The following is a 24,149-nucleotide window of genomic DNA, read 5'->3' as shown; positions in this document are numbered from 1 at the left end:
ACATATAGGGAATAGAAAGGCCATGTGTGGTTTATACAAAGTTACTATTTTTTCTTATAATTCTGGGTTTCTCAGCTTCTTTCAAGAACTCACAGGGAAAAGGTGCGAAGGGAAGATGGGGTTTCCATTACTATATGCCTGCACCTGGATACTGAAGGTAAACTAGGATAAACTGGGACTTTGAAAGCAGCCAACACCCAGTACGTGATGAAATTCTGAGATAGCCTGGCTTAGAGCAATGGGTAGGAAGCTAGTGCAAGGCAAGAAAATTACAAAAATCGGTGTAAACCACGAGATCAATACTGAAAAACTGCCTTTTGCCTCGGTTTTCTTACCTGGAAAGCAGGCATAGGTGCGGCTCTGCCACTGCCATGGAGCTGGGAGGTACACGGCTCTCGTGCACTGCAAAGGTGTAAAAATTTACACAGTAAAAGTTTGGTTAAACAACCAACGTATGTATTGAATCCTGCTTTTTATTATATTTAATGTGCTAAAAGTAGTAACCTGAAAAAAAAATCTGGTTTATTTGTATACTAAAAAAAAAACAGCTGTGAGAAATAAACAGTATCAGAACACCTGAAAAACTACTTTAGATCAAAGCCAAACTGGCTTCATTTCAGCAGCATTAATGCTCTCGGCGCTGAATCCTCTCCCCCCGTTTTGAAATGTGCCGTAACGCTTGCACCAATGGGAGATAGGAAGAAACCAACAAAAAATTCATGGAAAATATTTACAATTATTGATGTTTCAATTTAGTCTCCACAAAGCGTAGCTCAGGAGCCTGGTCATCACCGGAGCCTCAAGGCAGAAGGGCCAAGGGCTTTTATCTCTGCAAATATAAAACACGACAACTTGGTATTGTGTAATTTTGGTCAACGCTGTGGAGAAAAGGAACTTGGCTCGGGTGGGCGGTGTGAGGAGCCAGCCCCCGGCACGCAGGCGCCCGACCGGCGCTGCGCCACCGTCTCTGCTGTGGTTCCAGGCACCAGAGCCCAACTCTGGCTGCCTTCACATCGTTTCTGGCAACAAAAAAAATTAAAAAAAAAATGCGTGCGCTCCGTGTCTCCTGAAGTTCTCATCCAAGCTTGAGCTCTCTGCCCAAGGAGGGGGATGGAGGAGGTGCCAAGTGCTTCTCGCCCCTCAGAGGAGCTTCAGCCCTTCCTCCGGCAGCGCCCGATCTCTCAACTGCTGGAGCCTCCACGGCCGAAACCGCCTGCGGCCGTCCGGCAGGGCCGGGGCCAGCGGAGACATGGCAGCGCCCGAGGAGACTCCGTACCTCGCTTCGGTCACAGAGAGAACATCCACCTGCCTTCACTCCGTAAGCAGGATAAAAATAGCAGAGAAGAAGAAAGAACTAGTTGCCAAGCTTTCCGTTCCTGTCTTTTAGTAAAGTCTTTTAGCTTTACTAAAAAGATTTTACCATTGCGCTGGGGTGCACGAGTCAGAAGCAAGACAAGGCTTTTTCAGAAGCCAAAACCCCAATTTCTGCTTCATTTGATTGCTTGGAACAAGGTTACGCATCGTCACATACCAATAGTCGGTGTAAGCCGTACCACCTAGCTTCAATGCCAGAAGCATGCAATTTGCCTTTAACTAATGCAAATTAATGTAAATTGTAGTGGAGGGCTGATTTAAAAAAAAAAAAAAAAAATTCTTGGAACAGACGTAATGCAAATGTGTAGCTAAAAATGGCAGAGGCAGGAGCAGTCAAAACAGCAGCTCGGCGCTCGGTGCTCGTGGCGTCAGCCCCGCAGAGCCGCGCGCAGGAGGGCGGCAGCCGAAAGGGCTGTCACAAAGCTCTGGGAAGCTGCTGAATGCTATTTGATTTTTTAAAGTCTTTCAGGGGACAGGGTTTTAAGCAAAGCATTGCTGATTCGTGACTGTGTGTTTGCATAAGTGTAGCTTTAAAAAACAACAACAAAAAATATATATACTATTACTTGATTTGCATTTTTGAGCAATTTAGGAAGTTTCCTGTGCTGCAACTAAAGCTTTTTGCTTCTAGGTATTTACAGACTCACAGATGGGCTTTCCCTCACGCAGGCTGGGGGAAGAACGTACTGTGCTGCAATACTTCTTGTATGGCATTGTAAATTTTAAAAGGGAGAGTCTCAGAATTTGAAGGCAGCAAAGTATTTCTGCAGCTGGGACACTCTCACTTTCCTCACTGTTGCTGGAGAAGCCTGGCGAAACCATGGTCCTACTGAAGTAAAAATTCTGTCAACTTCTTTGAGCCAGGATTCGACCTTCGCGTACCTGAACTGAACAAGATGAAACATTTGAGAGGTTCTCCCGACAGCCCGAGCCCCAGACGTGCTCACACAGTGCGGGGATCAGTAGCGCACCGAATATTTTACTGCCTTAACTGGAGAGTACGTCTGTGGATTAAATGGGTTCGGCTGAGATGACAGATGCTGCACATTTACTGGTAACGTGCTTCAGCTGAATTTTGTACAGCGCCTCTTTGCGTGGTGTTGACACGAGTAACCGAAGACACTGTCACAGCAGTAAAACAGTCTGTAAAAACCACGTTTGGCTCAGTTCAGTTCAACTGAACCCCAGATACCGGCAGTAGTTGAAACCAATGACAGGAGCATTCCTTTCACTGCTTCGTAGTGTGGTAAAATTACCCAGGGGCTCCTCCCACACACCGCTGACGTAGGGCATCGTACGGTTTGTGACCCGGAGCCCGTCCTGCCCCGCGCCCGCCGAGAAACTCCTCGTGCAAGGTGAGCAGCACGCCGGTGCGGCGCAGGCTCCGCAGCGGCGCTCACCACCGCCTGCCCGCCTGCAGTAAGCACAAAACACCTTAGCAAGGAACGGCCGCTCGGCGATTAAATTCAATGGGACTGAGACTTACTCAGACTAAATTAATTGGCAAAACCAATCCACCGCGTAACGCACTGCTTCTGAAGCGCCGCGTGGTTTCCAAATGAAGCGTCCATTCGGTGTTGCAAGCTCTTTGCTTCTTTAAGGACTCGTTTCCAGAACTAAATCATTCACAGGGTGTTTCTGGGTTACCGGAGCAAACTAACTGGCATTCCTTCTTACCAGCCAGGCTCCTGCTAACTGCCAAATCAAAGGCACAGATAGGCTCCTCGTAACTTAAAAAATACCGATGAACCGCAGGTGAACATTTTGTCCACAGTCCATCCACCTGATACAGCTTACTTGGCAATAAGCCAGTCACTCAGATAAGCAAGGAGAAAGTTTGGTCCAAGATCAACGGTTTTTATTATTTCAAACTCAGGCAAATGTATTTCTGAAGAACACAAACACAATTATTTTCACAAGCATATTAAAAATATCTGCCTTGCGTGAAAGGTTATAATACCAAAATTCATGCTATTCAGATCCCAATAGCATAACAGCAAATTAAAGACATCTTCAGCTGTCTAGATCACTACACTATAGTGGACAGTAAGTAGAATTTCCTGTTTTTCGGGCAAACAACAATCCAGTGGCAGTGAATTTACCACAAAATACAGGCATTGGGAGTACGGCTACACCTAGCTTTGAAACGCCAAAGCAGATCAACTTCAGCCTCTCCTGTTGTCATTAAACTTCTCAGCTATTTTCTGCAACTCCAAATCCATAGCAGCCAGGTTTTCCAGTTCTTTTTCCTGCGAAAACATAAAGAGCATTTTACACATCAAATAAGGTTGGCAAATGTTTTGTTCCATGAAAATGAGAGGCAAAGACCGCTCCTGAGGCAGAGGTCTCCTGCTACTGACTGGTCCCTGGGCGGATTGCTGGGGGCAGGAGCACACACTTTGGAGATTTGTACAATTTCCTGCTTTCAACCCAATTAGGGCTGGGGAAAGTAAATGCTGCGAGCGGGCCCTAATTACAGTTTGGTCTTTTTTAGCTTCAAAGCACCGTTAGGTAGCAGTGACCTCCCGCTGCCGCGCGCAGTCACTTCTGCCCAAGGTGAAGGAGACCCTGAGAGGCTACAACCCTACGATCACAGCGGTCCTGGCTCACAACACACAGCGAGCAGTGTGCAGCGAGAACACCACCTCCACCTTAGCAGATGCTGGAGGAGGGGGGAAAAAAAGTTATGCAGCCAATTCTTGTTTATTATGATGACTTCCTAACGGCGTTTAACCTCTCTATAAATTAGCATTAAGCCTCCGCTGCTCCCAGCCCAGCTCGGTGCAACAGCTACAGTGACATACGTAAGGAGCAACCAGCTGCCTCGTCCAGACTCCGTTTTCCCGGACACGGAAGCAGAACAGGATGTCCACCAAGAAAAGGATTCACGTAGGTGGAAACTACAAGCACGAATCAGGCTTACAAATGCAAGCCAGGTTCTACTCTACAGTTACGGCTGGTAACGGCCAGCTGAATTTCACTCAAATGTCCAACTTAATTTTCAACCGTACGTTTGAAACAACCTGACCGACCAAGTGGTGCTTGCTAATTGCCTCTCCACTCCTGCTGCGAGGCACGTCTTTGTGTTATTAGTCTGTAAGACCCTAGAGGGAGAGGTAGGGCCCAAAGAGGAAGAAAATCTCCTTTCTCTTCCCATCCTGCAGCAGACAGAAGCTAACGAGGACGCACGTTGTCTTTACTTTACAAGGTACCACTGAATTCATTCAAAGGAAGCAGATTTTTAAAAATGCTAAAGATCTGGCTCTCTGTGTGAATCTTGTGTTTTTCCACGCAGAGTTTACCGGCTGCCCTGGGACTGGATTTAGAAATGTAGGTGTAAAGTCAGCTTCCCCCAGCTTTTCAGAGAAACACCTGTACACATACCTCCTCTTCTGTCAGTGGCCTCTGGCTCAGGCTCCTTCTGTCATTCCTGATTATGTGACGTTTTTTCATGTCTTCTCCAGAATTGTACAACTCTGGGAATTCGGCCGATTTCTTCCTGTAATTCAGGAGTTGTGCGAGCTGATCCATCTTGTTGTATTGCCTCTTCATATCGTATCTGTTCATTTTGCCAACATTCCTCTTCTCGGTGTGTCCACGGTTCAGAACACTTAGGATTTGCTTTTTCTCCCACCAGTCGTAGTCATCATATTCAGGGAAAAGGCTCTTCTCATTCAGGGTAGGCCTGCCTTCCTCCTTGCCCTCCGGAACCTGCCCTCCTGTGCTCTCCCTCTTCTCAACGTGCCGGCTTTTCCACCACAGCAGTGGGTAGAAAGGGCTGTAGGATGCCGTGGTTCTCTTCTCATTCTCTGCAGCAAGATGGCTTCCGTACTCTTCCCTCTCTGCATATCTTCCCTCCTCCATATTTTCATCTTCCATCTGATCACTGCTCTGAGGCTTCGTTTCCGCCTCCTCCTCCTCCTCCTCCTCGCTGTTGCCAGGGTAGCGCTGCTGCTCTGCACTGTCCTCAGTGCTGTCGTGCCTTCTGGCCTGCCCTTTGCGCTCTCGAGCGTGCGCTTTCTGTGACCCTTCATTGTCACTGTCCCACGAGTGGTATCTCCCTCCAGCACGATGCTGCTTCTCCTTGCTGCCACCGCTGGGATACCTGTCCAGCTCTTCCTCACTTCCACCTCCAAGATACGTCCTTCCCTCAGAATGGCGTCTCCTCTCATCACGCCATTTCTCGTTACTTTCCTCGCTGTGGCGATGCCTCCTGTTTTCTTCTTCACTGCCCTCCTCGCTCTGCTGCCACCTGCCCCTGTACTCCTCGCTTCCCTGGTCTGTGTGCCTCTTGTCCTCCGCCTCTTCAGACCCATGCCCCTCATCGTAACCGCTCCTCTCACGCTGCTGCTCAGACCCTTCGAGATGTTTCTGACGGTGGCTCCTTTCGTCCCAGAGATGGGCCTCCTCCCTGTTTGACTCCTCAGTCAGCTCCTCTTCCTCACCACCACGGCCCCTCTTCTCTTCGGAGGAGTCACCCATCCTGTGCTTCCCATGAGAACGTTTGGGTTTGTAGGGTTGCTCTTCCTCTTCTGTTTCTTCACCCTCCTCAGATTCTTCACGCTCTCGCTGGTGGGAGAAGTCACGTTCCTTAGACTCGCGGTGGTATTTTTCACGTCTTTCTTCCTCTGCCTCTCCCTCTTCACCCTCACGAATCCTTTTGTAAGGGCTCTGTATTCCCTCCTCTGAGTGCCAGTGGCCCGTGGGGTGCTGATCATTCCCATCAGGGGATTCCTCTGTGCTCGTGCCCCCAGAGTGGGACTTCTTGTTGAGAGCAGCATGCTCCACCTCTTCATCGTGACGCTTGCTCTCTTTGCTTTCTTCTTCACTGTGGTAGCTCTTCTCCTCTCTTCCAATTTCCTGATACTGTTTCTTTTCTTCTGTATGAAGTCTCTCTTCTTGAATAGCTGTGTGGTGTCCATCCTCCTCTTCCTTGCTTCTTCCTTCCCCCTGAGTAAGTTTCTCCTCATCACTTCCTCTCATGTACTTTTTAGATTTCTCTTCTGCCTGACTCTGTTCTTTCTCCGCACTCCCAGTATGATGTTTTTCGATCTCTGCTGGCTCTTTCAAATGCCTCACTTCAAGTTGTTTGCTTTCACTTCTCTGTCTGTCATTTCTACCACCTACAATAACAAAAGCAGCATAATGAAATAATCCAACTCTCCACTGAAGTGTTATTTCAGTTTAAATAGACACCCGGCTTCCCCAGAGTAGCAAGAAGATCTGGACAGGATTAATTTTAAAATCAGTCATTTTCTAATATTTTTTAAGCTTGCCTGGAAAAGCACTAACTAATTTTAATTTAATTAGGCATTTTAAAAGTTACACTGAAACTTCCGGAATAATTTTTCCTCTTTGTCTTTCTTCTTTGTGACCACATTGTTAGCATTCAATTAAATTAACTCTCATTCCCATTAAAAATCAATGGGATCTGGAGTTGTGTTCGGTTCTTTCAATGTCGGCTTTACCCATCATATATGCTTATTCATAAAAGAAGAAAACCATTTATTTCAAGCTATTTGAAAATATCTAGGGCTCTTACTGAATTTTGAATGCTCTAAACTGACTGAAAAAAAAAGAGAAAGAAATCTGTTACTTTACAATAGTTATGTTTAATCAAATCATGCTCCTTCTGCTATTTCCAAAATGTTAAATGCAAGTCTGACTGACCACATCAGTAACAGTATATTTCTGTGAAGATATTTCTGCTTCACTTTTGTCTGAGTAACACCAGAAATAGATCACAAATCATAAAAGTTTTCAGACAATAGCTGCACAGATTTAAAAATAGCTCATTATTTCTGAAAAGCTTCTTATTGTCTGATATTCTTGGAGGAGATCTGTCTAATGGCAAAAATACGGTCCTTAACGTCCCCTTCCAGTGTTCTTTCATTTTTCAAAACGTGGCAAATATTGTTAGTTTCAGAAAAAAAAACTCGTGTGTCACGAACAAAGCATGAAGAGTGATGGCATTCGGCATCTCCTATAAATTCGGGGCTGAGTTAGGTACAAATACATGTATTCCCAAAGACCCAAACCCACCCCCATCTGATGACCGTACCAGGGCCATGCGTTATTCCCTCCATAAACAAGCAGGAGACAGACGGGTTTCATTGCCTCTTGCTGGCAGGTAAGTTCAAGAGCCTTTTTATTGTTCTGTAATCAAATAAACATCCCGGGGCGGAAGAAAGATGGGCGTTCTGCAGTTTGGCACAGCGTCAAGCCGAACCACGCTTCCCTACAGCCAGTCATCAAGCCAGCCAGCAGGCGTGCGCCCCGACGTCGAGGCAGCTGAGCACCGCGCTGTGGGAATGAGCTCAGCTCCAAGGGGAGCGTTCAGCACGCGTAGCCAGACCTCTGGAATCGGGACCGCAAACTCAAATCACTTCTGGGCTGGCTTCCCTCTCCTGAGCTGGGCAGGGATTCAGCTGCCACCAAGCACGGGAGCCTTGCCGATTTCAGCGGCAGTTATCCGAAGCCAGTTCCTGCCCTCCGGGGCGCATTCAGCATGTGGGCCAAACCTGCTCGCATTTCCTGACCTCTCAGGCTACCTAAAGACTTTGTCTACTTCTCGCAGGCTCGCTGGGTGGGTTAAGTGGAAGAGCCACGTATGTCAGCCGAGAATCCCTGACAGTTACCAGGGCAGGCTGTTTGCTCTTCGAGCAAGACAGATGAAACAGAAGGAAGTCAGAATTCTGAAATTCGGAGGCACCGGTTTCGCACGGACTGAAAAAACAGTTCACCAGCTGGAATGCAAATGAGAACCCATCTACCAAAACCCTTTCACAAGTTCAGATAATGCTGTACTTACTCTTCTTCAGGATTTCTTTGCATTCGGGATTAATTGGTGGTGCATTCGGCTTAGATAGTGCATTGGACAGAACTTCCACTATGCACCGTGTTACCTAGAAGAAAAAAAATAGGAGAAAAAAATGCTCATGGCAAAAATGGAAATCCTACTTCTGATCCAGTTAGTGAAGAAAGCTAGTTTAGAATCAATATTCAGGCTAATATTTACAAGTTTTGAGTAATCCCCAGTTCCACCACAACTTTCTGTGCATTTGGGCAACAAGTGCTTTGGTCCTCGCTCCCATACCTGTAAGAAGAGGACAGTCATTAGCTCTTTTTATCTCCCCTTTGTTTGCATAGGTAACAGTCTCCTTTTGTACATTTTAAAATATTAAATGCCCTATTCAGTACAAAGGAGAGTCAAACGTGTGGTAACAGCACCCTACAGAAAAAACAACCAGCACAACACACGTTCAAAAGATGAGGATCATCCTGTAGGATCTGTCTAAATGAGGATGCTACAAAGGTGTTACCAGAAGTATTGCCTGGTTTGCCAATAAACCAAACCTGCCTTTATATCCTCTGCTAAACAACATGCTCCACATTTTTTCATGCGTGTGTGCTGTAGGCTCTGCCTCTTTTAGCACTTCACATTCAACTGGATCGTCTTCTGGAAGCAGAGGAAATGGATTGATTTGGGAAAGTCACGCAACCTCCTCTAATCCTAAGTGCTACCAAAGTAGCTCTTCTGTACAAATTCATGCAGAATGATGGTCAAGAGTTGAAGTTGTTGGTTGTGAGCAAGCACTCAGATCATCAGGAGTACAATCTGGGAGGCCGGATGGGAGGAGACAATAAAACAACAAAGTATAGCTGCTTGTCTATTGACTGTTTTTTAGTTACTACTAGGTGTTTACTAATCGAAATGATCACACTCTCAACCAGTGGAGAGGACCTGCTGTCAGGTTACAGGTGCTGAGAGCAGCTAATGGCATTTATTTAATCAAACAAGGTAAAGAATCTCTTTCCAAAGCAGGAGATGGGAGGACTGCACTAGAAAGTCCATTACAATAGATTGTAGATATTTAATCTTTCTTCAAAGTGGTCATCTCACTTTTTACAGTCCAATAACATGCACTATCAAATAATATTTCAGATAATTTTTCGGGCAGCTGTACAATGTAGAGTTTCAAAAGTACCACACAAGAAGCCAGTTTTGATTTTCATCAAATGCACCAAAATGCACGCAGGTATCTTCTGACAGCTAAAGGGACTCTCGAGTTCCACATCACCGATGATCTCTTAAGAGTTTACCCTTAAGAAAAACAAAGTGTTACCCTGACAGTTTAAAGACAAAATATGGAAAGCATGAGACTGATATTTTCTGAAATTTGCTTTGACATACAGCTACTCACCATTTCTTCAAGATGGTCTTTTTCTGATGGAAGTGCGCTGACACCTGGAAGAAAAACAAGTTATTACAGACTTATTAATCCTAGCAACGAGCATCACTGACAGGAGTCCTCAATCAAATTGGTCTGGTGAGATTACTCGAGTTTTGGGTTGGCAGTAAAGCGGACACGTTTTGCATTACATCTTTTCTTATTCAGGTTGGAAAAGCAAGGTAAAGTTGCAGCCTAGCGTGAGAGAAGAGGCATGTTAACATTTCTCGCACAAGAAGAATATACACCAAAAAGTAGGAAGCAACGCTTAAATTCCAAGATCGGAGCTTTACTGCAAGTCAGGTCTTCATGCAGTTGTACCTGTTTGGTGGTGAGAGAAGACAAGAAACAAGCAGAGCTTGTTTGCACCCAAAGAACCTTTTGGCTTCTGAAAGGGGCTCTGGGCTCCCCCCTCCCCCAACTCCCCAGTAGAAGACCATTCTTCATGGCTTTTAAGCAACTACTGTCTCAACCCTACTGGAGAAATCCTGTCTTGCCTGGATAGGAGGCAGCTCCTGGAGGGAAAGACAAAACCAGAAGGGACAGGAAAACTTCCATTCACCGAGTGGTCCATTATCACCCCAAGAAATAAGCAAAAAAAAAAAAGCAAATCCCAGTGGAAAACACTACTCCGGAACAAAGCGGCACAACCTGTCTCTCTCTGTGTCCTGAGGACACGTTGGGTAATTAACACCTCCTTGCACCAGTTCTGCTGTACCTGGTCCAAGGTAAACGAGTCCTGTGTCCAGCTCTGTGGCCCCCAACATCGGAAGGACACGGACCTGCTCGAGTGGGGTTGGAGGAGGCCACGAAGATGCTGGGGGGGCTGGAGCAGCTCCCCTGGGAGGCCGGGCTGAGAGAGTTGGGGGGGTTCAGCCTGGAGAAGAGAAGGCTCCGGGTGGACCTGAGAGTGGCCTCCCAGGGCTTAAAAGGGGGACAGGAGAGGTGGGGGGGGACTCTGGATCAGGGGGTGGGGATGGGACGAGGGATAATGGCTTTAAACTGAAAGATGGTAAATTTAGATGAGATCTAAGGCAGAAATTCTCCCCTGTGCCGGAGGTGAGGCGCTGGCCCAGGGTGCCCAGAGCAGCTGTGGGTGCCCCCTCCCTGGAAGGGTTCAAGGCCAGGTTGGACGGGGCTGGGAGCACCCTGGGCTGGGGGAAGGGGGCCCTGCCCGGGGCAGGGGGGCTGGAACTGGATGAGCTTTAAGGTCCCTTCCAACCCAAACCATTCTGTGATTCGCTTTGGGAAATAAGCTGTTGTAAATGAAACCTCCATGCTGCTTTACTTCACCATCACTGCTGCAGTATGTCTCCAGCTGGTTAATGAGCTTGGCTGCTGCGCGTTATTAATAAACCATGGCAATTCTCATCCACCTTGAGATTTGCAGAAGTGAAGTTAAGCAAGGCTGCCCGCCACACCCAAGTACACAGAAGCAAGACTTACCGCATGGTACGAAATCACAGTACACAGATGTACAGCTCTGAAGTTCTTACACAAGTCGGGATAATCTTAAATACACCTATCACCCTCTCTGCAATACTGCTTGGTTGGGACAGTGAGAGACCTTCTGTAGCAGATGAACACAAAGCAGATGATGGAGATGAAAGGGGTCGGTTTGCCTTATAGTGTCAGGAAAACTAACACTGCCCCAAGGAAGTTTCCTGCAGAGCAGACAGGAGCATGTCACCTTGCACTACTGAAAGCAGCAAAACCTTGCTTCTTTTCTGAGTGCGCAGGGGAAGCTGACATCTCCTGGAGCACTGACTCTGTGTGTAATAACTGAACACAGTACAATAATAACTCTCTTGGTATTTCTACTGTCCTTTATTTTTGCTCCCCCAAACACGTGTAGGAATGTGCTCCTCCAGCCCCCGCCTCTTCTCTGCGTATACAACTGCGAGCAGAGAAGGGAACCCACATGAGGATAGCACAGAAGGGATTCCCCTAAAATAGCACTACAGCCCTACCCCATCACTTCCCCAGAACGCCAGGTGGTGTGCGGAGGAGATGGTGCTATACAGAGCCAACCCTCTCCCCCATCTTTTGCGTTCAATGCTGACTGAGCCAGGCTTTAGGTTACTTTATTTACTAACCTAATATGCAAGTAACTACCACACCGCACAGAGCTGACGCCGCTGCAGCCTAACCTGCCTGCATCCTCCATCTGAGCACAGAGGGTAAGGACAGATGTACACATGGGGACAGAGGCTGGCAGCAAAGTCCCTTCTACTAAAAAAAATGTGTTATCCACTAAAAGGACACTTTCCCAACCCCACGGCGGGGGGGGGGGGTGGGGGGGTGGAGATGCTGCTCTTACGGCAAGAGCTGCTCACAGTCACCACCTACATGTAAGCAGAGGGGATGACCCACTTCATTGCCTCTTCTTGACAAGGCTCCTCTGGTCCTCCAGCCCATGAGAAATGATGACACGCACAAGGGCAAACATCTGATTTTATTCTTTTAGTGATGCTGCCACGACAGATCTCCTGTGAGTTACACCCAGCTGATAAAGCACAGAACAGACACATTTCAGAGCATCTTTTGATATTAGAGATGCCAACTTTGGGCCACCTCTTGAGCACTATGTCAGGGCTGCAGGAATATAAAGTCAGGTTGTACTCACTGCCTTGGCCCCTCTCATTCTAAAGCTTCTGTCTTTCCAAACTGATTTACAGATAGATTAATGACCATTAAGCAAGTGCTTGGTTAATGATGAAAGCTGACATGCACAAAAAAGGAAGCATTAGGCTATCATAACAATGTCAGATGAAGCAAATGGTATTAGACACCTGTCATATTAACCTGCCTGGAGAAACAAGTATCCAATCCATCACAGAGCCTGAAAAAAATATATTGAGGCAGCAGCTCTGCCAGAGCTCAGATAGGAAGCCCATGGGGAGGCAGCACGCCCCACGCTACACCGGTGCTGGCCACGCCAGCCCATGCCAGGTGGCAAGAGCCCCCTCGGGGCCACCTGCCAGCTGGGAACAGCTGGCCAACACCTCTGCCTTCCTCTCTACATGCGCGCAGGAGGGGTGAAGCCATCGCCCCAGCACTGCTGACACAGGCGGGTGGCAGGGCAACCACCCACCAGGCTGGTGGGGACACAGCAGACGGTACAACCGTGGGGTTTCGCAGCAGACACAAAGGCAGAGCGCACACTGAGATGGAAACCCTTCCCCTGCCCGTGCAGAAAAATCAGATCACAGACCCATGAAGCAAAGCAGAGGTCTGGGTTGGTTTCCCCTCCCCAAACCAAATCTGCCTAGGCAGTTACGATCAGTTTATTTGGTTTTGCTGAAGTGCTAAGAGCTGATGAAGATCACCAAAAAAAGGATGAGAAATGCAGGACAAATTCACGTGGCTTTTGCTTACATCTCCAAGACTGGGACGGATCCTTTGGTGGGTCCCTGATGAAACCCCCACATGGCTTTGTTTCATTAAAGCCGATGACTCAATGCAGTGCCATTGCTCATCAAAATGCCAGCAAAAACCCTCCCTAGGAAAGATCATGGAAACTGGCACACTGATTTGCAGAAGGAGCACTAGAGAGTTCTTGAAGTTAATGTTTCACTGATTTCCAGCCCCAAACTCCTTAGTTCATAGATTCTGGCTAACATTTGAAAGCAAAATAGCCAAAAAGGACATAAAGAAGTACCTTACCGATTTGATGGCGTGAACGGGAAAAAATATGTGGTAAAAAATCCCCACGATATCTGTGAAATAAGCCTGGTGAGCTTCTCTGGGCTGGGGTCTCTCCCCCCATCTTCCACCCTCCCCTGTGATTATTATAAAGGCACTTGAAGGTAGTCGACTTCATTATATGAGTTTCTGTACAAGTCCCAGAAGCGTTTCCGTGTGGAGACCTCTAACATACCTAAAGCCAAATATAGTCAACCCAGAATGACACCAATTCGTGCAAGAAATGATGTAGCACGCATAAAAAGCTGTAAAGGCAAGCGATCACCTCATCCTAGTGCGTTTAATCCTCATTTCACAGTGTGGTTTTAATATTTAACGCCGCATGCCAAAAAAAGATTTTCCGTTACGCTAAAGCCACAGACCTGCTACTTCACAACCACCTCCAAGTATGGAGAACCAGCTGGCAACAAGCTACCAGCACCGCTCGAATAAGATGACACCGAGGAGTCTGTGTGGAAAGAAACCGCTCTGGAGGAGAAAAATAAAATGAGCAGGAGGCGGGTGGCCCCGGCGCAGCGTGAGGGCTGAGGCCGGTACGGCTCCGGGCGGACCCCCCCGCGCCCTTTCCCCAAACCCCGGGCCTTACCTCACCTCCCCTCGCAGGGGCGACCGCGGGGTGACGCGGAGCGGGCTGGGCGTGACGTCACGCACCCGCTGATGGCGTCACCCCTCCGAGAGCGCGCGGGGGGGGGGCGGAAAGGAGGGGGCTCCCACCTCTTTTCAGAGGCAAAACCTCACCCCACTCCCCGCTAAACCGTCCCCCCCCGGGTGGTGGTGGTGGGGGGGGTTCTACCCGCCTTTCCCTCACGGCGAGGGCGGGCTCCGCCGGACCCGCCGCTGACGGAGCCCGACGGTCCGCGCTCGCGCCCCCGCTCACCTGCCAGGGCGGCGGCGCCCAGGGGGCCGAGCAGCGCCAGCGGCCCCATGCTCGGCTCGGCTCGGCTCGGCTCGGCTCGGCTCCGCTCCGCTCCGCTCGGCTCGGCTCCGCTCGGCTCCGCTCCGCTCGGCTCGGCTCGGCTCGCCGCTATTTAAAGGGGGGGAGCGGGGGCGGAGGAGACGGGCGGGGGGCCCCTCCGGGAGCCTGCGTCACTCCGAGCCCCCGGGGGCGGTGCCGCCACCGCCCCCCCCCCTCCCCTCCTCCCGCCTCGCCCTCACCCCCGGCAGCCGCGGGACCCCCATCCCGCCACCTCGCCCCCCTCTCCAACCCCTCGGCTCGCCAGCGTGGGGGGACATTTCTCCCCGGCTGGGAAAGCTGAACTCATTTCCCCTTCCTTTGCAACCACCGCATCTCTTCTTCCTCCTCCCCTCCCCGCTTAATATTCCTAATACCCCTTTACAGCCCCCGCTCCGCCGCCCCGCCATCCCTTCAGAAAAGGAGAAAAGCAGGGTCTCCCTGCCGCTTTCTCCAGCTCAGAGGATGAGGTATCATCCTCAGGTCTTTCCCACAGTCAAAGGATGCTGAGCCCCTACCTACAGGGAGGAGGTGCGGTAATCCATCCCTCTGGCACAGCTTTCACAAGAAATCACCGCTGCGTTTCCACATCCCTTCCCCGTTAAAGCCTTTACAGACTTTTCTTCACTGCGAGGTTGCTGCCCCTTCTACTCAAATAGGTTTGCCCCACACACGGCAAACCCAGAACCAGAGAACGAGTGAAAAGTGGTCCCTGTACTTAGGTTGTCTGGTGAGTGAATGTCACGCAGTGTTCCTCATATGTTTTACTGGGGAAATCACGGCTCCTCGCGTCCATCTCCACAGGCAAACCTCTTACTTACTGTGATGATGCTCTTAGGGAGCCAGAGCAAACCTACAGAGATCAAGCTTTACATAATTTTCTTAAACAGCCCCCCACTGTCCCAGTTAGTCCTTGATGGACTGGAAAGCACAAATGACAAGCTGAGCATTCCACAGAGCAAGTCTAAATGCTTCTCCCAGTTCCCATCAGAGCCAGGCAAAGACATCGTAAGACTAGGACTTGTTTTGCTTTTCCTTTAATTAACTCTTAGAGGGCCATCTCCAAATTATGTGTATTTTTCAGTTGTTCTTTTTTGTTTGTTTTCAGCACTAAGCAGGTGGCCCTCTAATTGCCAGTGTTGGTGGAGGACAATGGATCTACCCATCAAAATGGCAGTTATCTCTATTACCATTCTGTGTAGTGACTATTACGTTGTGTCTTAACAATGCCAGGCTGCTATAAACATAAAGCCTTTAAACATATAAAACAGGACACAAGGACACAACACTCCAGTAAAACTCACATGCAGCTCCATCTGTGCATAAAGGGAGCCAGGAACCTGAGCTCCATTCAAAGCTTGTTTCAGAGGACAGCCTCGAACTCCAGAAGGCAAAGCCAGATACCTTGTTCACCTTGCATTCAGATAAGTTTCTGAAAAATAAAAGAACCCATGGCCACCATGAAAAGCAAATTAACACTGCAGCATCTTCTCTGCTTCTTCAACCTCCCTCTCCTTCATGTCAGTCTCGTATCGCCTATACAAGCCCCATCTCCATGGGCAGATGCTTCTTTGGAAATCACCATCCTTGACTGTGGGAAGTGGAGAACCTGATTCAAAAGACTATTCAAAAGAACAATTTCACTGGCTCCAGGTGCTCCATGTCCTCCCTGTCTGTGTGAGGATTCAGCCTGGCCTCAACCTCCTCAGCTGGTCACGAGAAAGAACTTTAGGTGAAACATTTGCCTTTTAAGCATTCTCTGCTTCCCCAGGTGTACAAATAGCACTCCGGTTATCCTCGTGTAACTGCTTCACTCCAGCATTTGCTTGGCTATACTTATCTTGGACACGACTGCCAAAAGGGGCAACTGATACAGAAGTGCTGAATAAAAATAGCAGGCTATTTTAGTATCTATGAGGCATTTGTACTAAGTAGCTGTATCGCACAAGTCCTGTTGAGAGTCGGTATAACCACCACTACAGGAGCCCTCTTGCTGCAGAACAGACAGCTGAGATTAAGCAGTCCCACACTCCCGCCCCATGTGGCTTTTAATCCATCCTTTGCACTGCAGCAGCAATCACCGAGGCCTCAATGGCTGTTTCCTCTGTGCTGGTTGGTTTATTTATAGGATTTATAGGATTCACAGGATTTCTCTGAAACGCTCCCTCACCTTAGCACTGTGTGGGCTGATCCCAAAGAATCCAGAAGTTCTGTATTTGCCGTTGGTAAGAGAAGATGTTAAAGCACTGTCGGGGCATGTTTTGCCATCAGTTGTATCAGGGTCCACACGGGAGCACATGTTAATGTATTCAGAATTGATCAGAATCCGGGTTATGAAGATTTGCCAGTTTTACAGAACCATCACCCAAGAGGTCTGTGCCAGGAGCAAGGGCAGTACTGAATGGAGTACATACCTAACTCCATCTTCAGCACCCAAGCCTAGGATTTCAAAACATGATCCCACAGACTCTTCTGCCAGTGCTGGAAAACCAGACACAGAGAATCCAAGCACCTTGCCCACAGTTAAATTAAGTCAGCCTGTGTTTTCAAAGCAATGTTGCTTCACATGGACTTTTACAGCCAGGTATCAGCTGGCACAAGCTTCCTCTCAGATTAGGAAAGAGATGTGACTGCATTAAATCAGGATTACAGCAGGCAATGGCATATTTCACTCCATCGGTTGTGAGTGGCACACCCCAACCTCCCTTCTCAGATGTGTCAGAACTTCAATTGCAGTGATGTACACGCTTCATAATGTTGTGACAATCTATCGCTCTATGAATAAACAGTATTTATCCTGCTGGATTCTCTCAAATACAAACACTTAAAAAAAAAAAAAATGTTTGGCTCATGCTAGAAGCTAGAACTTCAAATGATGACAAGCGAGTTTACGTGTCTGAGCTCCTTCTAAGCCGAGAGGAGACTGCTTGGGGAATATAAGTATTGCTCTCCCCTAATTAGATGTGCTAGTGGGATTACCTTCATTCTTAGCTGCCAATTAGTTTTCATGGAATGAAAATCCTGCAGCCCGTTTCATGAACAAAGTCATCTCTTCCATTCAGAAGGTGCTAAGGGGATGGATCTGGAGAAAAACACCAATCAAATCTGAAAAGCCAGCACCTCAAGGGACACCGTCCTTCCAGCTTCACGAATGGCCGCAAAAATCCTTTCAGAGGTCTCATGCATAGGCAATGCTGGTTGCAGCATAACAGTAACAGAGTTGGACAAATGCTTAGGCTTTGCTGTCACTATATGTTACTGTATATATATTTACCCATAACTCACTAATACCAACTGTTACAGTGTCTTAGAGCTGGTGCAACATGTAGCTGAACAATGCCACAGGAATTTCATTCTTAGTAGCTCTACAGTGAGGCAGGATCTGGTGCCCAGCTCATCACTTTGTTTGTATGGTGATGGACTTCAGAGGAGCTAAAATCCATCAGGCATGTCCACTGGAGAGGGAACAGGCCAGTGCTCAGCTGGATCTTGTCTGTGCTGCTGGCAAAGCAGAAGGAAAAACTTTTAAGGGGTGCATATGCCCATATACACCCTAAAATCTTTGCACGCCTCCAACTTCTGTGAGGTGCAGCAGCCAGGACCACACTCAGACCTCCTCCTTCTTATTGAGCAAAGACTATTTATCCTGTACCAGACACCTGCAGTGATGCTGAAGAATAGAGCTTGCTTGTGGAGTTACAGGAGGATCTGACAAACAACAGGGACAGAGGTATCAGAAACAGTGTCTGCTTGAGCTGAATCCATGGGAAATTAAATGATACTGCTATTAGCTAAGCCAAAATGCTTCTAAGCACACCTTGCAGCAGCCCGTGCTTGGGCAGATTGGGCTGGTACAGTTTGTGACTTGTAATGGGTGGTCAGTCTGCATATTTCGGTTTAGCCTCTCTGTCATCCAAAACCCAATAGTGATAAAAAATGCACCCTCCCAGCAGAACTGAGTCCACAGGATGCAAATTGCCTGAATCCACCAAGATATAAAACCATTTAATTCTGTATTTACACAATAACCAGATTCCAATTTAAAACTAAAATGCACATATTTTGCCTCCACTGAAATATTTTCAGGTTGTTCTTCCCCTGAAAGTTGAACTGCCCGTGGCCTTAGTGCATGGTATCAATGAACTGGCCAGCAAACTGAGCTCCAGTTGAGAGACAGAGGAGCTGTGAAGAGACCCTGTGTGGTACAGATGTGTAATTTCTGCAGTGTGGGCAACTATCTTTTTTTACTTTCTATAGTTCTACAGTACCTCACACAGTGGGGTTTTGTTCATGCCATGTGCTCTTAGGCAGTACAGAAACTGCTAGAAACCAACTGATACTCTTTAGTCTCAAAGACTTTCTTCAAAGAAAATCTAAAGAATCTACAGGTTACTTCTATTTCAGAACCAAGAAAACCGTAAGAGTTCAGGCTGACTCTTCTTGAATTGCCTTTCTCGGTCTTCTTTAAAAAAAGATTTTGCTCACTTGTAACCCTCTTCCACGCAGGATCCTTCTAACTCCAGCTCTCCAGTGATACACATCTATACCACAGAAACAAGTTCAAATGTTATATGGCCAAACTGAAAAGAGTTCTAAAATATGCCTATATGACATGTCATAATTGTTAAGGGTTATTGAAAATATATGCACAGACTCTGCTATGGTCTTATGGAAAAAGCCCTATGCCAGCTGATACAAACCTTCAGGGCCTATGTAAAGATATCACCAGAATTTAAAAAAAAAAAAAAAAAAAAAGCAAAACCAAGCCAAACCCAAAACACAGGTAAGCGAGAGCGGGAAGACCAAGTCTAAACACAACCATTTCCTCCACATCCCAGGTTTTCCACAGGAACATCTTCACACATGCCACCCACACACACCTATCTCCCCGCCGCCATTCCTCTCTCGGTGTTTGTCAGCTCATATGGGAGAAAACTACATTATGCCATGTCTTAGTTTGGGCTGAAATAGAGTTAATATTCCTTTTCAGGGACTAGACGAGTGCTGTGTTTTGGATTTAGCTTTGGGTTTGGTATGGGAAGAATGCTGACAGCACACTGATGTTTTCAGCTGCTACCGAGACTTCAAGGACTCTCCGACTCCCCATGTCCTGCCCGTGCGCAAGGGCACAGGGAGCAGGGAGGGAGCACGGCCAGAGCACCTGACCCAAACTGGCCAGTGAAATATTCCACACCATGGAACCTCATGCTCACTGTATAGAGGAGGGGTGGTTGGGAAGGAGCTCTCTCTCTCTCGCTCGCTCGCTTCCAGGATTGCGATTGCGGGATCTTGGTATCTCGGGGTCGCTGGCCGGGAACGGGCTGGGGATTGGTCAGCGGGTGGTGAGCAATCACGCTGGACATTGCCTGTTTATATATTTCTTTTTGTTTTCCCCCCATCATCGTTATTGTTCTCGTTTTATTGCCATTATTAAACTGTTCTTATCTCAGCCTGCGAGTCTCCTTTCACCCCTCTAATCCCCTCCCCCATTCCCAGGTAGGGAGGGGGAAGGGAGGGTGATTAGCTGCGGGGGTTGGTTGCCGATCAGGCCCAAACCACAACATGCCACAATACAAAAATAAATACATAAATAAAAAGCAGACTTTGGGGCCTATGGAACAAAGGACAATTTTCCCATACTGCGCTGTCAGCATGATTACCACTATCAAGTGCCACTTCCTAGGTCCTTCCCTGACAGCAACTTGCGGACCTTGCTTGCCCCAGGCAGAAAATGCAACTTAGCTCTTGCTAAGTTACATCGGTATGGCATCCACGGGAAAGATGACACTGATGTGAAACAACAAGCAAGTTTTCTGCCCTCCTACAAGAGAAAGTCAGAATTTGCCTAATACTGTTGCACCGCTGGGATTTTCAGTCACAAGTCTCTTCTCCTTGTCTGTGCTGCCACTTTTCACCTTGGTATAAATTCCTGATTTGCTGTCAGAAAATGATGTGCTGGCGTCCCAGTCAAAACCTGCCACTCCAGATGAACTGATCATCAAGCTAAACTGCAGCTTTAGATCCACAGGAGCTCAAAAAGCCCTTACATGATTACTCATGGCTTTATGAATTTGGCTATGACTAAATCCTCTCCCAGCCTAAGCTGTAATGAAATTACAGAAGCAACCTCCGCAGCCCCAGATGCCTCCTCCTCCTCCTCCTCCTCCTCTGCAAGGGGGGGAAATAGCAGCACTCCAACACCCTCCTCACCAGAGACAAGTCCTGAAAAATGAGCAGCCCCCAAAAGCATGTCTCCCTGGCCCAGTGTTTGGATGCTCAGCATCACTGCAGAACTGGAACTCCCAGGCAGCTGATGCCCAGAGAGCTACGGGGCATCTCACCCTCCAGCCAGGGCACAGTGGAGCTGCACACCTAGGCCCCCAGCCCCCCCAAAATAAACCCTGCCCAACCTCCACTCAATCCCCCCCAACATTTTTTTTTAAAGTATGCAATTAACCATGCTGGTAACCTCACTGGTGAAGAAGTTTGGGGCTTGTGCAGAGGACTGTAAAACAGGATGGAAATTTCTTTCAGCAAGCAAAATGCTGACTTAAGCCCTTGTATTTTGAGTGCTGCCTGTCATTAAGCAAAAACGACTTTTATAGTTGCCTCTGCACTGCAAATAATTTCATTTAGGCAATGAAACAGCCCCATTCAGTGTTTCTGCCTGCATTTTGTCAACTGTGTATTTTCCATTTAATATTTACAGACTGAGGCACTAGTCTGGCTTGCTTAGTAATTAATTTCTTTAAATATTTATAGCACTTTGACACTCAGCAAGGGTTCCATTTGGTAAGAACAATATTGTTCTGTGGTTGATAGTGTCATGGAAATTTCAGAGGCAAGTTTCAATTTTGTAAGATAAAAATATATAGATTTCAGCAACAGACCGTAACGATTTCAAAGGAAACTTTATTGCTGAACAATGCATGTATTGAAAAAAAAAAAAATCCCATTATGACTTTGCACATAATTCCAGACCGAAAACACAGCGTTGAGAGACCTATTTCATGAAACCAGTACTCACACAGCAGAAGGAATCACCAAACAAATTTTCAATCACCTCTTTTTGATCGCCACTGGCACTAAAAACAGAAACCCAGCTGCAAAACCACACTATGAAAGAGAGAGCAAAACCTGCAAAATGCAAGAGGAGTTTTTGCTAAGATCTCTTCCCAGTAGAAAATCTTTTTCTTCTTTTGCATACCCTGATTTTAAGACCTTTAGGCTCTCTGTGTGAAATGCTGCGTGCTTATAAAAAAAGGCTTAAGAGGCTTAAGTTTAAAGGCAGCCTTGGGAACTGAAAATACCTGGCAGATACTCTATCAGCATAAATTTGTCTAGTTCCATCAACTTCAGAGACTACATTCAAACAATACCAGCTGAGAGCCAGGACCAGAGATCATATCTGTGGCCTGTCATTTTAGGCTTTGCTGTAAATGCGTGAGTTTTCAGGCTTTCCCTCCTGGGTAGGATGATAACTACCTATATCTGTGATGTAGGGACAATTTTCCAGTGGCATATGATAGTTATAATTCCCCTGCAAAAGGCCGTACAGACAAAGTAGGGCCTGTCAGGGATGTTGCCTTCCTCTCACACAACCCCCGCCCTGTTCACTGGGCAGCACAATCCTTCCACTCCTGAGGTTTTTTCTACTTTCATCTGCCCCCCCCCAGTTACGACTCCAGGGTCATCAGATAACTCACCCCGACAGCCAGGCAGAGGAAACAGAGGGACCGCATTTCAGCACTGACTTGATGTTTTGCAAAACACCCTCCCTGCCACTGCAGCACGCCAGCCAGGACAGCAATCCGCCCTGGCTCTAGAAACGCAGCCACCGTAACATGTGAAGTCAGTGGGAATGAGCAGCTGGGAGTGAGAATCATCAGTGGGAAAAAACCCAAGGGATAGCGGGTCTGCAAGCCAAGTGGCAGTAACCGCTTCTTGCAGGAGGAGTGCCCAGAGTTTGGCTCCCCAAAAGCAAAGGTTTTCAAATGCGATCTAAATCTTCCCTCCAACCCTGCAATACCGAGAAAACACCCTTTCAAGGATAATCAGAATCTTTTCAGAGTGGAATAGCCCAGTCTACTCTGCGAGAGAGAGAACTGACACATGAATTCAATGATTCTGAACGTGTCCCCTTTCTCCCCAGGGATCCCAGCTTGTTCCTGAATCCCAGCCTGGCCATCCACCTGCTCCAGTGCTCTGTCTCCACCTCCCTCCCTCTTGTCCCAACCGTTTTGGTTGGCCATGGTGCAGTCTGGAGCTTTGTGAAGCCAAGTACGAACGGGCTGACAGGATAAGTGCTGAGTGACTGGCTGGGAGGATGGACATGAGCTGACTTACTTAATTGTCCTTCCCTCAGGGAGGCATTCCGTTGGGTCCTTCTCTTTAAACAGAGATGGTCACAAACCTTCTGGCTTTGCCATCTCTGTACAAACAAGCCAGGCAGCACTGGCATATCAAAGCTCCAAGCACAGATGCTACACATCCTCCGGCTCCACACCAGGGCCACCGCTCTGTCCCTTCTCCAGAGACCTCTCCTTGGTCAGATCAAGGAGCCCGGTCTGGCAGGAACTCACCTCCACACTGCCTGGTGCTCATTCACCATCACATCCATCCAGCTGGTCTTGATGAGAAGTTTATGGCTTTGTGGCTGCCAGAGAGCAGATACTGGGTTCCTGTTGGGCTCCCTGGAAAAGCACCAATTTCCAAGGAGCAGCACCTACTGCGAGCAGCGGAGGATCACTGCAGCTGGCACCTACGGGCAGGACCAGGCAGAGAGCAATGGGCATCTTCGCTGACGTTCCAAATCCCATCACACACAACTGCCTCTGCAGCTTTCCAGCCAAAAACCCTTGTAATGTGTTGCAGGCCCCCTGCCAGGGACATAAAGTCAGCACACAGCCTGCCAGGGAATATAGAAAAAAGTTCTTTCAAGATTAAATGTCCTCGCAAGGTGGAAACCAGCAGATGCCAAGAGATGTGACCTGTTATCCAGGGGTACTAATGTGGGAACCTTCCCTCTCCAGACCTTGCAAAGGTGGCCTTGACCAGTTGGGAGCCAGGCTCCCATGGGAAGGGGGTGGTGCCAGATCTCCCCAGGGCCCTTAGCACCTTGAGGACTACCTTGTCTTCAGGCCCACCTCTTGAAAAAGCCTGTGTGGGACATTCCCTTTGGCACAATCTCTCTGAATTCCCAACAAGCAGCCATACCTGCTCCCTTGGGCTCGGCCCGTATCTCAGCCTTAAGCGATGCTCCAGGGTTTCCTCAGTCTTTCTGCTAGCAGCTGGTGTTAACTACACTCAGACAGGAGGCCCTTGGGAGTGACTCAGTCCAGCCACTCCATGTGACGTTTTGAAAGGCTGAGCAGAAAGCATTTTAAACACTCTGGGAACCAAAAAAAAAAACCAACAAAAACAAAACAGAGATATGCTGCTGCAAGCCCTGATGGCAGGCCCAGCATCCAGTGGTAACCCTGGGGGCAGAGAGGTGATGCAAGCAGGAAAAGCAGAAAAAGTGACCCTGAAAGAGATTCTGCTACCCTGGACATGGGCAAGAGCAAGCCATAGTGGCTTCACCAGCTCTCATGCGAGGCATACTGAGCCTGCAAAGTGTCATGCCCTGGCTTTGAGAAGAGCCAGTTCCCACATGCCTCCTCCTCCATGCAGCCCTGTGTTGGGTGGCTGCTTTAGGGGGGCTATTTCAGCTAAAACAGGCCAAGTGGGGCAAACCTGCACCGGGAACAAAGTGAAGAGGACACCTCCATTCAAAGTTAGGCACATCCAATGCTGGATGGGACGTGTGCATGGGTGACTGTCCCACCCAGGCTGAGCAACTCTGAGGAGAACCCGAGAGCAAGGCTGTTGAGGGTGCCTGCTGCACA

General features: G+C 48.0%; 1 protein-coding gene across 11 annotated transcripts; it reads right to left on the bottom strand.

The window, feature by feature from the left end:
• Window positions 1-3,205: 3,205 nt before the first annotated feature.
• LOC104356720 (secretogranin-1) lies at window positions 3,206-22,897 on the bottom strand. 11 transcript variants are annotated; one of them, XM_033002923.2, is made up of 7 exons: window positions 22,845-22,897; window positions 15,567-15,694; window positions 9,579-9,622; window positions 8,393-8,470; window positions 8,186-8,279; window positions 4,759-6,497; window positions 3,206-3,623 (listed from the first exon to the last, which is right to left on the bottom strand). In XM_033002923.2, exons 1-7 carry the CDS (start codon window positions 22,880-22,882, stop codon window positions 3,540-3,542), a joined length of 2,205 nt encoding a protein of 734 aa, XP_032858814.2. In that variant the 5' UTR covers window positions 22,883-22,897; the 3' UTR covers window positions 3,206-3,539. The 11 variants fall into 11 exon arrangements, with proteins under 11 accessions (XP_032858814.2, XP_032858827.2, XP_032858819.2 ...); XM_033002936.2 differs by lacking the exon at window positions 22,845-22,897 and adding an exon at window positions 16,433-16,470; XM_033002928.2 differs by lacking the exon at window positions 8,393-8,470.
• Between the last annotated feature and the right edge of the window lie 1,252 nt (window positions 22,898-24,149).

The sequence above is a fragment of the Tyto alba genome, unplaced genomic scaffold (assembly GCF_018691265.1).
Source record: "Tyto alba isolate M040663 unplaced genomic scaffold, T.alba_DEE_v4.0 Super-Scaffold_47, whole genome shotgun sequence".
NCBI classification, from domain to species: domain Eukaryota; kingdom Metazoa; phylum Chordata; class Aves; order Strigiformes; family Tytonidae; genus Tyto; species Tyto alba.
Note: the sequence above shows the minus strand (reverse complement) of the source record. Positions and strands in the feature narration are given on the sequence as shown.

Excerpts from the sequence above, each read along its gene's own strand:
- LOC104356720 (XM_033002923.2), bottom strand. The coding sequence starts at position 22,882 with ATGGATGTGATGGTGAATGAGCACCAGGCAGTGTGGAG. Across the intron at positions 6,498-8,185 it reads CAAAGAAATCCTGAAGAAGA|GTGGTAGAAATGACAGACAG; the intron begins GTAAGTACAGCA and ends TTGTTATTGTAG. Across the intron at positions 3,624-4,758 it reads GGCCACTGACAGAAGAGGAG|GAAAAAGAACTGGAAAACCT; the intron begins GTATGTGTACAG and ends ATGTTTTCGCAG.